Raw genomic sequence first — 15,682 nt, forward strand, 5'->3', positions numbered from 1 at the left:
AAAAAAAAAAAGTTCCAGGACGAGCTCCAAAGCCACAGAGAAACCCTGTCTCGAAAAACAAAAACAAAAACAAAACAAAAAAAAAAACCAAAAGAATTTAGCATCCTTTTACCATCTATTGTGTGATTTCATTTTAAATTATTTTATTTTTATTATGTGTGTATATTGGTATTTTGTCTGCCTATTTTTCTGTTTGATGGTGTCGAATCCCCTGCAACTGGAGTTACAGGCAGTTGTTAGTGGCCATATGAATCCTGGGAATTGAACCCGGGTTCTCTCGAAGAGCAGCTAGTTCTCTTTAACTGCTGAGATAATTCTGTAGCCTTTATTTTAAAACAGAATCTCTCTGTGTAGTCCTTGCTGTCCTGGAACTCTCTATGTAGACCAGCCTGGTGTCAACTCACAGAGATCCACCTGCTTCTCCCTCGCAAGTGCTGGGATTAAAGCTGTTTCTGTTTTTTGAGTGCTGATATTAAAGGAGTGGGCACTACACTTGGCTCTAAAGATTTAGTTTTTAAATTTTATGCCTATGGGTGTTTTCATGTATGTAAGTGTGCTACCTGAGTGCCTGGTGCCTGCAGAGACCAGAATGGGACATCAGATTCTGGAACTGGTATTACAGATGGTTGTGAGTTACCATATATGTGCTGGGAACTGAACCCAAGTTCTCTATAAGTGTATTAAGTCTTCTGCAAAAGCATCGAGTGCCCTTAACTGCTGAACAGTCTCTCTAACCCTTTGTGAACTGTTTTGAAAAGCATATAATTAGGATTTTTCCATTTTTTTATTTCACACTAATTATCAAGCATTTTACTGATGTAAACATATAAGGGTTTCTGTTTTTCTGATTTTTATTTTTATTATGAACTCCAATCTTGACCCCCCCGTTGTCATATTGTTAGTAGGTCCCCCCCCCCCAATCATCTTTGTAGCTTTGTAAGTAACAGCAGCCATTATCAGAGTTTTTACCTTTATATTTTGTCCTTATAACCTGTGGTAGTACTTACTTACCACATATGTGCTATGAATGGCTGTGGCTTGCCTTATAGAACAGGGGGCTGTGGGAGCTCATCAAGGGTTGTGGACTAACTTACATTTTAGAAACATGCCTTTGGAGACGGTATCTTGAAGGAAATTTTTATTTGGACTCTGCATAGTTAAATCGTGATTGTAAATAAATAAAGGATTTTTATTAGATTATAGATCCAAGTTAAAGAGCTAACCACAGAAAGCTTTTTGAACTGATTAAACAAATATGCTATTAATATTTTCTGTCTTGACTTTACTTTTGACAAGATCCTTTTTGCCTATTCTTGGACCAATTAAATGTGATTTAGGCATAGGAATTGTAAGGATGCACTTACTTTGTAGGTAGTTATGTGGATTTAGTGCACTGAAAATATAGGACAGGAAGAGATTTGGACTGTCAGAATTAGGTAATGAATAGAAGATATTAATTTTAGAGACATGAAGTAATATCATTGATAGAATTTATTCATGGGAAAGAGGAATTGAAATAATTTTTTTCTCCTGAATAATTGTTGGTGAATCATTTACTCAAGTAAGGGAGAAATAAAAACTGCACGTTTGAAATGAATGAATGAGTTTGCACTTAGGTAAGTTGGAGTTCCTTAGGGGAGGAGAGCTAATTAAATGTAGGTACCTAAATCTACCTTGGGATCTATTCATTCATTCATTCATTCATTCATTCATTCATTCATGTTTATCAAGACAGGTTTTCTCCATGAGTCAGTCTTGGTTGTTCTGGAACTCGCTCTGTAGACCAGGCTGACCTCAAACTCACAGAGATCCACCTGCTTCTCCCTCGCAAGTGCTGGGATTAAAGCTATGCTCCACAACCACATGGTTCTATTTATTTTTATATTATGTGTGTCATTTTTTTTTTTTGTCTGAGCATATATCTGTGCATCCAGTAGAAGGTATTGGAATCCTTTGGAACTAGAGTTACAGAGGTTTGTTAGCCACAGTCTAGGTGCTGAGAATCAAACCCATGTTTTCTGGTAGAGCAGTCAGTGCTCTTAACCAGTGAGACATCTCTCCAGCCTCACTAAATCTATCTTGGAAGAAAAGAGGAAGTTAAAGTTGGGGTATATCTATGTGGGAAGTGCTTGCCTAGAACGCACAAGCTTCTGGCTTTCATCCTAAAGTACCATGGTTCCAAAAAAGAAAGAAAAAGTCAATAGCACAGGTCAAGATATATACAAATGAATAAAATAATTTAGTCTGAGTATGTGAAACAAGAAACTTGGAATCTTGGAGAATATTGAAGCCATGAACAGAGTATAAAGTAAATTAATATGTAGGAAGAAGTACAGTGTCAAAGAGATAAGCTTTTTACACGGTCAGTTGGGTGTGACTCTGAGGCTGTTGTGGGCAGTTCTGGTGGCTTCCCACTGAGACCAGTGAACTAATGCTTTGTCGTTAAAGTAAAGCTAGGGAAAACTTGTTTAAAGAAGAGATGTGTGAAGGAAAGCTAAATCTTTGTAATAGGACAAGACCGGCTTAGAGTTATGAAGGGTAGCATGTTAGCTAAATTTATTTTTATGTTTGCATACTTAGCATAGTAAACTTTTACTTTATTGAATCTGTGTGAGTGCAGAGAAAAATGGGATTCTGGGATTAAAGACCTACATTATATTATTATGAATGTTTTAGTCTCAACTCTGCAGAACACATAATATTAAAAATTATAATTATCACTTTCGTATTCCTTTCTGTGTTTTAATTTGCGAGGAGCTTTTTATAAATACTGTCATTAAACCTCACCACAAAACTAATTTCCAAGGTGAGTATTAGATTGTTTTATATACAGATGGAGAATTTTTTTGCTTTGTAATTTCAGTGCAAATAGGTCTGTTTCGGGGGTTGGTGCTCCTTTCTCAATATCATGTTGTTTTCTTTGTAACCTGAAGTTGGTCTTTCAAGTTTAGGCTTCCTGTTTCCTTAAGTGTCAGGGATATTCTCATCAGAGATGCTAAATGATTACTGTTGTAATATTACCTATATTTTGTTTGACAAAAAGAAATATATTGGTTTAAATGGCAGACAGACCTTATAACTGCGGCATCCTCAGTACTGTCACTTGTCTAAACAGTTTCTTACTTTTTAAGGTGGTGTCATGGATACAGAAATGTCTGAAGACACAGACCACAACTTAACTCCTACCCTTGCCAGCATGTCTTATGGAATGCCGAATCAAACAGGATCTGAAAATTCATTGCTGGACGAAGATGATTATTTTTTGAGCTCTGGGGATCTTGCAGGAATTCCAGTCGTTAGTAGTGACAATGAGGATGAACAGGATTTTAGTTCAAAGGACAATATGGTTTCTTCAATTCATACTGATGATAGTTTGGAAGTAGAGAGAAGAGCCTCTCATCATGAATCAGACAATGAAAACGAAATGCAAATTCAAAATAAATTAAAAAAAGACTTTCCTAAACAGTTTGATCAGGTTTCTGTCTTTAAATCAATACGGAAAGATTTTTGTTTAGTAAGAGAAAACAGCAAAGAGACATTTTCTGGAAAGGAGAAAAATAGAGACTTAACTTATCATGAACGTGAAAAACGGTTGGATAAACCCCATAAAGGTTTGGATTCAAGGTTGAAAAGCAGTTTTTTTGATAAAGCAGGTAATAATTATTGGAATAGAACCATAAAGCACAATAACAAAGTACCTATAATGGAGCTTTTATTACTTATAATGTTAAATGAAATATGAACAGTTTTAAACTCCTTGTAAGCTCTTGTTTTTATTTTGTCCTTATTCTTCAAAGTGATTGAATTTCTCTCCGTAACATTTAGTTGTGGTGTAAGTGGTTGAAAAATAGCTCTAAGCCATAGTTTTTCCCCTTCTTGAGTTGCAATATTTTGATGAAAAGCAAGATGCTTGTATCACCTGTTTATTTTCTTTGGTTGAATATTAGAATCTGAAGTTGGACTTAGCGTCTTTGTGCTGTAAGCACTGAATTAAATTGCTATCCTATCTATTAGTCTAAACTAGAGAGTTGAAACAAAGTGCCCCATTTTCTGTTTTAGTTCATTAAATTCCTTTTGATTCTCTTTGCACAAGGCACCCTCTATTCTAGATCTAGTCCTGTTCTTTAATATATCACACATTTCTTGTATGCTTTCCTCTCTTGATGTTTCATTTTTACTCTTCTTTGTATATATACACCTATAAAATTACTTCTTATCCATTGAAGCATAATTCATAAATCTTTCCCACTTTGTAGTCATTCCTAAGAATGGTTTTCTTATATTTCCACAGAATTTTGTTTTACGCCTTATTTATAGTATTTATTGACTTGTTTCTTGAGAGTCAGTTTGTATCTTACTCATCTTTGTATTCTTAGGACATTTCCTTTTACAAGAAGATTATAATCCTTTCCTAAATGTTAAATTGATACTTAGGAAAGCAGCTACACCATATCAATCCATGTACTTCTTCAGACAATCTAAGGAAATAAATTGCAGAAAGAACAAATCAGTGTTTTGAAGAAGCGTAACTGTTTAGCTGAACATTTATTATATATAAGATTGTTCAAGGATGTACTATATATTTTACTATCTGTTAATGGATATTGTTCTGGAAGTCTTTTCTGAAGGAGCTTGTCTAGTAATAGAAGAGATTAGACAGTTAGAAAGAAGAGGTGCTAATGATGAGTTGAATAGTCCAAGATTGTATGTGTAAGATAAGATAATAGAAGAGTAAATAACTGGGGTGTTAGTTAATGTGATTGCTCTTTTCACTTTTGAGACAGAGTCTTAATCTTCAGCTCAAGCTGGCCTGGAACTCACTGCAGTTCTCCTACCTTGTCTCCTAAGTGTTTAACAGGTGTGTGAGCCACCACACCTAGTCTGAATTTGCCTAACTCCCTTACACGCTTTATATTAGACTCCAGACCTTTTGGCGTGTTAAGACAAGTGCTCTACCCCTGAACCACATTCCTAACTCACTTGAAATTCTTAGAAGAGAGACTTAGTGGACAAGGGATGTTTTCCTATAGAGGTGAGTTTCGAACTGAGCAGAGTCTGGAAACTAAGTATTAGAACAGAAAGCAGAGACTTGTGGAACTTAGCAGAGTGGCAGAGGAGAATAAACAATTTTCAGAGCATAGTAAATCAAGTCACCATTCTGTTTCAGCAAGGAAAGCTGTGTGGTAAGGCTAAATGGTAGGGGAGAGCAGGTTGTGTGGAACTTTGAATGAAACTTTGTGTTTTTTGGAACTTAGCTCACTCATTCTTTGTTGGAATAGTGAGATGATTTCAAATAATAGTCTTTTAGGTCATTCTTTATAAGATTTGTTATTCATATACATGTGTTTGTTTGTTTGTTTTCTTTCAATAGCTAATCAAGTTGAAGAAACATTACATACTCATTTACCACAAACCCCAGAAACAAACTTTAGGGTAAGTTTTCAGTGTGTATGTAGATTGCTGTTAACCGTGGCAAGTGTCAAAGTTTTCTTTATGTCACTTTCAAAATTCTGCTTGTGTTAGAAAAAGCACTGATTTTTTTTTTTAAAATATTATTTGCATAAGGCCATCTTTGGAGATTTTTTTTAAAAACCTTGGCTTTTAGGTTCTTTATTTGCATTTAATATTTAGACCTATAGTTCGTCAGCTTTTAGGCATAGGGACACTGATATCTGTCCATAGAATTAATTTCCAGTGAGCTTTTCTTTGGGTATTAACCCTGAGGAGGAATAATTTTTAAATTTGAATATTTATTAATACTTTATATTGTGTTTTAGGATTCCAGCTATCCATTTGCCAATAAAGAATCCATTGGTTCGGAACTGGGAAATTCCTTTGCGTCAAATATTAGAATTAAAGAAGAACCTTTGGATGATGAGTATGACAAAGCAGTGGCGCCTCAGCAGGGACTACTAGACAGAGTTAAAGATGAACCTGAAAATGCTCAAGTAAACATTTGACCTTTCCCCTTGTTTCGTTTTGTTCCACACATCAACTTACTCATTTGAAAGAGGAAGTGCTTAAGTAAATAGTTTATTGACAGGATGAAAAGAGTTTGTGATTGAAGCAACTTGAATTGCTTTGCAAGGCTGTAGCAAGAATTACATGAAAGTGTTCCTGAAGAGTAATTAAGACTTGTAATTTTCTCTGTGTTTTAATAGCACTGTGGGTTTTGTGGGCATTTTAGTACAGAATTGGGAGACTGGTGAGTCTTTGAGGTTTCAAGACTTGAGACAGCAGAAGAGGCTGAAAATTTAGGAGGAGGGTGGCACATGGGATGATTTAATTCATAGAGCCTTCTACTACTGATGAGGTACAGGTTAGGTATGCCTTTAGCTGTCTTTCAGGAGGGCTAATGGACAGAAATATCTTTGGAAGGGTTAATTAATTGAAGAACCAGATTATTGGAAAAGAGGCATTGGTGAGTGATTCATGATTCTAAGTTTAAGATGGTTGAGTAGTAAGGACAAGGATCTAGCTGTGCAGTTTCAAGACTGCTCTGGAAGTAAGTCATAGGAGTCCTGCAAGTGAAATTCTGCAGTCACTTAAGTTACCCATTGATGGCATTGCAGTGGTTGGAATGGAAGAAAGAAGCTACACCACAGGCTGTAGTTACTGTGAACTGTAGAAAGGGATTTAAGCAATGAAATATAGTAGCAGCTATTTGAAGGTAGGCTGTATTCAGATGTCATGAACTCAAAAAGTGAAAAATAGAGAACACAGATTAGCTGTTTCTATGAAATAATATCTAAGAAAGCTTACCTTTTCCTTATTTTGCTGTATAAGGGATTTGTGAATGAGACATGTATAGAAGAGAATTTTTCGTGAAGTCTTCTTTGAGCAGGATTTCTCACCCTTAGCATTACTGATATTTGGAAGAAGCCCGTTCTTTGTTAATGCCGACATGCTCTGTGTTTTGTAGGGTCTCTACCTATACTTGTTGCCACTTGTAGCCTTCTACCTCTCCAGTTGAAACAAATATTTTCAGACACTGCCAGATATTCCTGGGGAGCACCCCTGTTTCAGATCAAGAGAGAAAAGATAAGGCAGCTATAGAGTATAAGATACAGAAGGAGTGGCAGGTGGTTTGTGAAAGGCCCTGACACTTAATTGCCTGTCAGAAATAGTGTTTGTTTTGGGGAGAGTGCACCATGACCAGAGGAGCCATGTGAGGTAGACCATTCAAAAGTCACAATACAGTATATCATAAACAGCATATTAGGACTTTAAAGGAAAAGAGAGACGTCCTTTTAAAGTTTGGAGAAGAGCTTCATTAAGGATAGTTTAAAAGTAGGAGTAAGCGGGGTAGTGGCACACACCTAAATTTAATCCCAACTCTTGGGAGACAGAGCCAGGTGGACCTCCGTGAGTTCAAGGTCAGCCTGTTCTACAGAGTGAGTTCTAGGACAGCCAGGACTACACAAAGGAAACCCTTTCCTGAAAAACCACCCAATCAGTCGATCATTAATAAATAAATGAATAAGTGGAAGTAGGAGAAATAGCTGCTAGGACATGATGAAAGGAGAAACCTAGAAAAGAAAATCTTCAGAGAAATCACCCCAACAAAGGAAAATCTCTGTTTTTATATCTTTTCTTGGGGTGGCAGCTGGTTTCATAATGCGTGATTTAGCTCAGCATAGCATATGTGGCAAGGACCATGGAAGATCTAGGTACCATAAATTAGGAATTGTTCGACCAGAGCATGGCTCATTAACTCCAGAGAGAGAGTTCAGTGAGACCTATCCTATTTCTTCAGTCTGTGGGGTTTGACCTCTTAAAGGGATAGGCACACAATTTTTTATTGAGGTAGTTGACAACACAGACAAGAATTCAACAATACTAAAGAACAGGTAGAGAAATGAGGATGGTGATAGACCTACAGAAATTGGGTAGATATGAGTGCAGTTGGCTCAACAAAGACAGTAGAATGAATTTGAAAATATTTCAGTAGATGTTAGATTAAAAGTAGTTTGTAGAAACAAGAGAAGTGGAAATCTTGGGTATTTGAATTAGTTGTAAATGTCCTGATTGCCTGGGAAAATTCATGTGTCCTTGTGTTCATGTGAAGATTATAACCATTTCTAATCTCTCATATCCACATGTGGACAAGGAAAATTCATAAGAAATCATTATGCTGGAGAGTACTGAAGGCTTTTCTTTCTTTTGTATGTGACCCATTGAGCTTTCCTCAGGATAAAGGGTAAAGTTAAATAGGTAGGTAGGGGATAGAAGGTATTGGGAAAATTATTAGTATTGTTTTTTTAAAGCAGAGCTTCCAGTGGCTAGAGAGTATCAATAGGATGTAATGGATAGAGGTGCCTGTATTCTATACACATACTCAAAGTTACAAAATATGTTATAAAATACTGAATATTGAGGTTTTTTTTAAATATTTATTTATTTATTATGTATGCAATATTCTGTCTGTGAGTATGCCTGCAGGCCAGAAGAGGGCACCAGACCCCATTACAGATGGTTGTGAGCCACCATGTGGTTGCCGGGAATTGAACTCAGGACCTTTGGAAGGGCAGACAATGCTCTTAACCTCTGAGCCATCTCTCCAGCCCCTTGAGTTTTATAATGATTATGGGGAAGAACTGCTTCAGGTGCTCTCTACTTATTTGTTTGGTCTCTTGAGAGTAGGCAGTCCTGTGGGTAGGTTCTGATAGACACAGGGTCACAGAATGGTCTTTGTCCTGTCTCTATAGTAGACTAATCACAGCACATGAGTGGCTAGAGGTGGGTTTCCCTGAGCAGTTGTTTCTGTTTTCAGTCAGACCTGTGGTAGTTCCAGAAATCCTGCAAGGGAAGAGGCCAAATATAGCTAACTCTAGATGCTGGTTCTTTCCTTTTCACTCTCCCCTTCCCGTCTACATTCTATCCCCTCATTTCCCGCATGCTTTCTTATACCCCTCCCCAATCACTGAAATCCAGATTTCTTCCTTTTTCAGTACTGTGTAACACTTTATTAATTTTACTCATTCTTAATAGCCCATAAGTAGGAATTACAAAATAGCATTTATTTGGTGTCACAAACAGTACTCATAACGTACTGACAGAATTTGTGACTCTGGTTACCCTTTTCTTTAATCATCATGTACTAGTGACTTCTCTCTCTGCTTAGTTTTGTAGTTTTGCTTTCAGTGTGCTTTGTACTATTCAGGTTGGTCTACATTCAGACCACTAGGTTGCTGAAGTGTCCATATGTGTATCTCAGTTATACCCCACTGTGTTTAGTTACCTGTTAGTCATCTTCTTGCTTCTTTTACCTAGCATAAAATCATTTGGCTTTTCAGATTCATTTATTCATTCTAATCTCATTGCATTTTATAATAGTATTTCTGTAGTTTAAAAAAATAGTTGTTGTTTTTTTATATTTATTATTTTGTTTTATCTTTCTAACAACTGTGAGTGTGTGGTCTAAGTACAGAATATGTTATCCTGTGTTTACATTAGGAAGCTAAATGTCATAGCTTAATTTAGTTATTCAAGGCCAAATGGCCAGGAAAAAAATCAATCTAGGTTGATAATTTGGTCTTATTTTTGTTAGACTATTTTTCTGTAGTTAGTGGTTTGATTTAAAAAGGGGAGATCTAGATAAAGTTCTCAAAGAGAAACTCTTAAAGAGAGCCAAAGATCTCAGTTATTTTTCCATAGCACCTGAAACTTAGATAATACTAAAGTTGATATCTTTATTATTTTCTTTTCTGCTCACAGTAATGAAGAGAGAACTAATTTTTGTAGTCTTTCATTGAAGTAAATGAAAATGGAAAAGCAAATTGCCTAGTTATCACAGTAATGGCTCGTAGACTATGAAAGTATAATGCAGCTGTGCCAGTGCTGGAGCTTTGCTTGCATTGTGCCGACCATAGGAGACGTTCATTTTCAATATCACTTACCTGTGGCATTAATAAGGCCTTCCTTTGTGTTCAGCAAGGGAAAGATAAGCAATTTTTATTTGACCTCTGGTTTTTAGTTAGTTGTATTTTATTTTGTTTTTGAAAGCATTGGAGTCATCAGGTATTTTTTTTTCTTACAAAGCATGGATTATTAGTCATTGTAGGGGATATAGACAGACCAAGCGCTCTGGAGTTTTCTGGGATAAGAATTTTTGTATTAGAAATATGCTTTCAGATATATGCATAGGTATGTCAGGATATAAGTTAATATTAAAAAAAATTAGTACTTGCCAGGTATGGTAGGTAGTACTTGCTTTTAATCCCTATACTTGGAGATAGGCTGATTTCTGTGAGTTTGAGGGCAGCCCCTGATTTACATAATAAGTTCCTGTCTATCTAGGGCTATACAATGAGATCTCGTCTTAAAAAGAAAAGTGACAGTGGCACATACCTTTATTCCCAGCACTCAGGAGTACTTTGAGTATCTGTATCTACCAAATGATATATCACATAATTCATGATACATTTCTTATGTATATTCTGTTTATTGTGGCAAGGAAATAACTATGCTAGCACAAATTCTGAATTTGAAAGCATAATTATGGGAACCTTGTAATTATTAAAATAATAAAGATTATTGATCTTAGCATTTTTACTTTGGCACAACACATGCTAATGTATTATAAAGGGAATTAGAAGAGAATGTAATAGAAATGGGAAATAAAGTAATAATTTTATCAGAGTATTAATAGAACTTGTGATAGTTAAGTGGAGTTGAAGGTAAAATAATAATTATAGAAAAGACAGTAATAGTTCTATGGATCAGTTTCCCAGTTGAGAGCCAATATTATTAGTAGCAACTAAAAAGTAGATAAAAGATGACTTGAATGAATGGTGAGACTAGTTTTTAAAAAAGTGTAAGAAGTGTTAATGGTGTCAACTATTCTTAATGATACAGATATCATAAACATACTGGTGATTAGGTTCTGATGTTTTGAGGAGTAAGTGTACACATATACATATATGATGCATACATGCTTTCAATTGTATTTGGAGAGGTTGAGTGGAAAACCGTGTAAACAGTTAAACATTGTATAGTTTCATCAGAATAGTATGCAAGTTTAATCAGACTGATGATAACAGCATAGCCCATGAGAATTTTTTTTTCAGGATTTAGTATGTTGTATTGATTCTGTTAAGATGAAAAAATTCTATGTAGTCAAAGAAGCTTACCAATCCCAAGAGAACTGTAGCTAGCACTGGAAAGTTATCAGTGACTAGTCAAATCAAATCCACCCTATTTTTAAGTCTATTGTTCAACCACTGCTCTTAGAAATAAAGTTTTATCAGAACTTTGTCATGTTCATTTATTTACATGTTGTCTGTGGGTGCCTTTGCTCTACCAGGGCAGAGTTGGGCAGTTATGATATAGATCAGACCATATGGTTTGCAAAGTCAAAAATATTTACTATCTGGCCCTTTGCAGATAAAGTTTGCTGATCCCTGGATTAAAGGACTGTATTATAAACAGTGAAACCACTTCCTTATTATTTTATTATGGAAGTAAAACTTGGTAACAGATAGAAGAAATCACAAAGGTAAAGATTGTCAAAATTTTGGCATTAATGGAAGCCTTTTAGTACATAAAAAAATTAACTCAGAAGAAATGTTGATGAGAAATGCTATCTAGGTTAATATTGTAATAGCATAATGCACTTGTAAGTGAACATTAAAAATAGCTACAAATGAAAACAAGTACAAAAAATCTTTTAATTGTTCTCTCTCCCTCCCCATTAGTTATTGGAGTCAGAACAGTTTTGTTTGATAGCCAGACATGGTGGTGTGTACCTTTAATCCCAATACTAGGGAGGCAGAGGCAGGTAGTTGTCTGTGAGTTAGAGGCCAGCCTGGTCTACAGATTGAGTTCTGAGGACTCTCAGGGTCACACACACACACACACACACACACACACACACACACACACACAAAAAAAAAAAGGACCACGAGGGGTGCACCCACACACTAAGACAATGGGGATGTTCTATTGGGATCTCACCAAGGCCAGCTGGCCTAGGTCTGAAAAAGCATGGGATAAATCCGGACTAGCTGAACATAGCGGACAATGAGGAATACTGAGAATTCAAGAACAATTGCAGTGGGTTTTTGATCCTACTGCACGTACTGGCTTTGTGGGAGCCTAGGCAGTTTGAATGCTCACCTTACGAGACCTGGATAGAGGTGGGCAGTCCTTGGGCTTCCCACAGGTCAGGGAACCCTGATTGCTCTTCGAGCAGATGAGGGGGGGGACTTAATCGGGGGAGGGGGAGGGAAATGGGAAGTGGTTGTGGGGACGAGGCAGAAATCCTTAATAAATAAATAAATTTAAAAAATAAAAAAAAAAGGAAAAAAGAAAACAAATCATCAACCCAAAACAACCCAAAAATCAGTTTTGTTTGGATAAAAACAATCTTGTAATGTCTTAAAAATCTTTAAGATGTATCTTGTAACCTAGTAATTCTACTTGATAAAAGATATTTATCAGCAGGGTGTATGGAACACTTCTTTAATCCCAGCAGAGGTAGGTGGATCTTGTGTATTTGAGGTTAACCTGGCTTTACAAAGCAGTTTTCAGGACAGCTAGGGTTTTTGTTACACAGAAAATCCCTGTCTTGATAAACTGGGGTGGGGGTGTGATATTCATCATTGTATTCCTTCACTCATTGTGCTGAATATATGTAAACATTAAGTATACCAGCATTGTTGCCATTACTCGTCAGTGCCATGCATCCCTGTATTAGAGCCTGAGGAAAAGGCAGGAAATGGTGAATAGTACTGATGCTGCCTTTTTAAAAAGTTACAATGCTATTATATTAGTCATGGAGTTTTGCATAAGTTTTGATTTTTTTTTTAAGGAATATTCTGTATTATTCATTTGCAGTGGTACTCACCTGTAATCCCAATCCTTGGGAGGCAGAGGCAGCATGTTTGGGCCTCATTTGGTCTTTTTAGCAAGTTCCAGGCCATTCAGGGCTGTACAGTGAAACCCTGCCTCAAAAACAAAAGTAACACCAAAAGAACAATGCTCTCATAATTGTCAAGGATTTGGGCACTCTTTGTTCTGTGCCTGAGTCCCATGTACATATTTCATGTCAGCTTCAACTGTTTAGTCTGACTTGTCACTGTGTATATATAATAAATATCAATAGTCCTTCTGGTTGTGTAGTGTATTGTTATACCCACCACCAAAAGGAAGTATGTCTGAGATACCCACAATTCTAATAATGGGTCTCTGTATTATTTCGCAAGCTTTGCTGTAATAAGTATGTTAAAATGATAAAACAACTATTACTTAGTGCTGTTACAGGTGACAAGTATAATTGTGCAGTTAAAGAATAGCCCTGAAAAATATATACTGAAATTCTGGTGTATGATGTCTATAAGTGACTTAAAATGTTTATTTGTATTTAAAACTTATTTAAGGCTGGAGAGTTTGGCACATAGGTTAAGAGTACTGGCTGCTTCTTGAGAGGATATGGGTTTATTTCTCATCATCTGCATAGTGGGGCTGACAAACATACGTAACTATAGTTCCAGGGGATCCAGTGTCCTCTTTTAACCTCCATGGGCACCAGACATGCATGAAGTATATATATATTCAGGCAAAAACTCATGTATATAAAATAATAAATAAATCTAAATTTTTTCTTTTAAGTTATGTCAACAATATAGTGTTTAAAATGTTCTTTTAGAATTCTTAGACTACCTAGGCTACTGGTTCTTGGACTCAGGTCTTATAAATGCTGATATTTAACCACTAGAAGTTATTGTAGAGAAATATGCAAGAATGTATAATAATTCCAATAATCAGAACATGAATTTATAAGAAAAATTATTTAGAATAATTATAATTGTAATGAAACAAAACTTTTCTTTGACTAGAAAAGGGAAAAGACTGGAAAGAAATATACCACAGAGCCAAGCAGTCTTTTTGAGGTGATGGAAATCAGAATAGAAGTTTTCTCTTTATTTCTAAATAAATGTTCTATTGTGATTGTGTATTACTTTTATAATAAAAATTTACAGTACTATAATATTAAAGAAAAATTTTAGAAATAATTTAAAAACGATCTAGTGGTGCTACATCAGGCTATTTCGGTAGCTAACATTCATTTTTTCCGTCCTTATTCTCAGCATATACAATCAAATTTGCCCTTGTTAGTTATAAGTTGTTTACTGCTTTGTGTGTCATTATTTATTAATGCTAATGTTATAAACATTTTCCACTTCTATGCAGCAACAGTAAAATGTCTTTATTTCTTTAGAATTTAGTCTTTTCTCTATATTTATTTATTATTTTTCTTTTTTAAAGGAATATAGTCATGGCCAACAGCAAAAAACTCCAGAGGGGGAACTGAAAATTAGTGCTGTGTTTTCAGTCAGTGGCAGTCCTCTTGGTAAGAATCAGCCCTGGATAAATGAATTGTGTTTATTCTGGCCAACGTAAATCAGATGTTAATAAACTAGGCTGTTCTTTGTTCATTTAGAATCCTTTATATTGTATAGTCCATAGTTAATACCAGGTTCCAAACTAGCTCTAGAAAAGTACTGATGCATAAAATACAAGATCAAAAGTAAGTTTTTTCCTTTCAATGTTCTTTTCCTTTTTTTAAAGCTCCACAGTTGACTACTGGCTTTCAGCCTTCTCTGGCATCACCTGGCATGAATAAAATGCTTCCTTCAGTTCCAGCCACAGCTGTTCGAGTTTCCTGTTCCGGTTGTAAAAAAATCCTCCAGAAGGGGCAGACTGCTTATCAGAGGAAAGGGTCTACTCAGCTCTTCTGCTCCACACTGTGCCTCACTGGATACACAGTTCCACCTGCCCGCCTGCCACTTCCTCTTACCAAGAAGACTTGTTCAAGTTGCTCAAAGTATAACAGAGTTTTAAATTATCTTTTCTGTTCTTTTGTTTCTCTTAGTGTTTGTTTTTTAACCTGTGTGTTATATTTGAATTTTTACTGTGGTTTCTTTTTTTAAAGGAATACCACAGAATTTAGTGCCACCATGTTGTTGCTGCTTTCAGTTTTTTTGAGTAGGAAGTGCTCAGCTTTCTTTTAGTTTAAGGAGTGATTTTAAATTAACCCTTTCCTTTTTATTAGTTAAGATTCCTTACATTTTACTCTTCTAGCACCACAGCAGTTCTTTCTGCAGTTGTGGCTAATAGATCCTAGGTCCCACACATATTTACAGTTAGGTTTCCTGTGTGTTATATAGTTGGAATATATTTAAATTTTTGTCTAACTTTAAATGACTTCTCATATGTGCATACATGTGTGTGCACACATACACTTTATCTAGTATCTCTGAACCTTTAGAAGTTCTATTGAAATGTTAAATAGCAAAAAGGTGTATGAACCTTGGCTTAATTAAAATTATCTTGATGTTTTGGGGAAATGCTAAGATCACCCTTATAAATTTTATAAGGTGTTAGTAAATTATTATTAGAGCAACTCAAAAAATGAGACGCTGGGTGTAGTAGCACATTCAGTAGTGGAAGACAGATCTCTGTGGGCTACATAGAGAGGCCAACTTCACCCCCCACACAAGAAAAAGAAAAAGTAATGATACCTTTTTGGTGTTTTGAAACTTCTTCGCCTCTCTCTCAATTTAAACTACAGTTTATTACTCATCTTTCAGGGTTTACACTTGTTCAGTCTTCTGAATTGGTTAGACCATAGACTTAACAGAAATTTGAGTATATGTAAATACTTTTCCATAACTTAGTT

The 15,682-nt window shown here is 35.7% G+C and overlaps 1 protein-coding gene across 5 annotated transcripts in view; it reads left to right on the forward strand.

Moving 5' to 3' along the window:
• Positions 1-15,682, forward strand: part of Zmym4 (zinc finger MYM-type containing 4) — a 118,801-nt gene that overhangs the window by 41,255 nt on the left and 61,864 nt on the right. For 4 of the 5 annotated variants that reach the window (XM_041652012.1, XM_041652015.1, XM_041652014.1 and 1 more), the window contains exons 3-7: positions 3,132-3,653; positions 5,372-5,433; positions 5,778-5,948; positions 14,269-14,353; positions 14,572-14,827. In XM_041652012.1, coding sequence (XP_041507946.1) covers positions 3,132-3,653; positions 5,372-5,433; positions 5,778-5,948; positions 14,269-14,353; positions 14,572-14,827 — 1,096 coding nt within the window. The remainder of the gene's footprint in view (positions 1-3,131; positions 3,654-5,371; positions 5,434-5,777; positions 5,949-14,268; positions 14,354-14,571; positions 14,828-15,682) is intronic. The other variant, XM_041652016.1, reaches the window with a different exon arrangement.

This window comes from Microtus oregoni, unplaced genomic scaffold, assembly GCF_018167655.1.
Source record: "Microtus oregoni isolate MIOR12 unplaced genomic scaffold, Mior012 000005F_ref0000423, whole genome shotgun sequence".
Lineage (NCBI taxonomy): Eukaryota > Metazoa > Chordata > Mammalia > Rodentia > Cricetidae > Microtus > Microtus oregoni.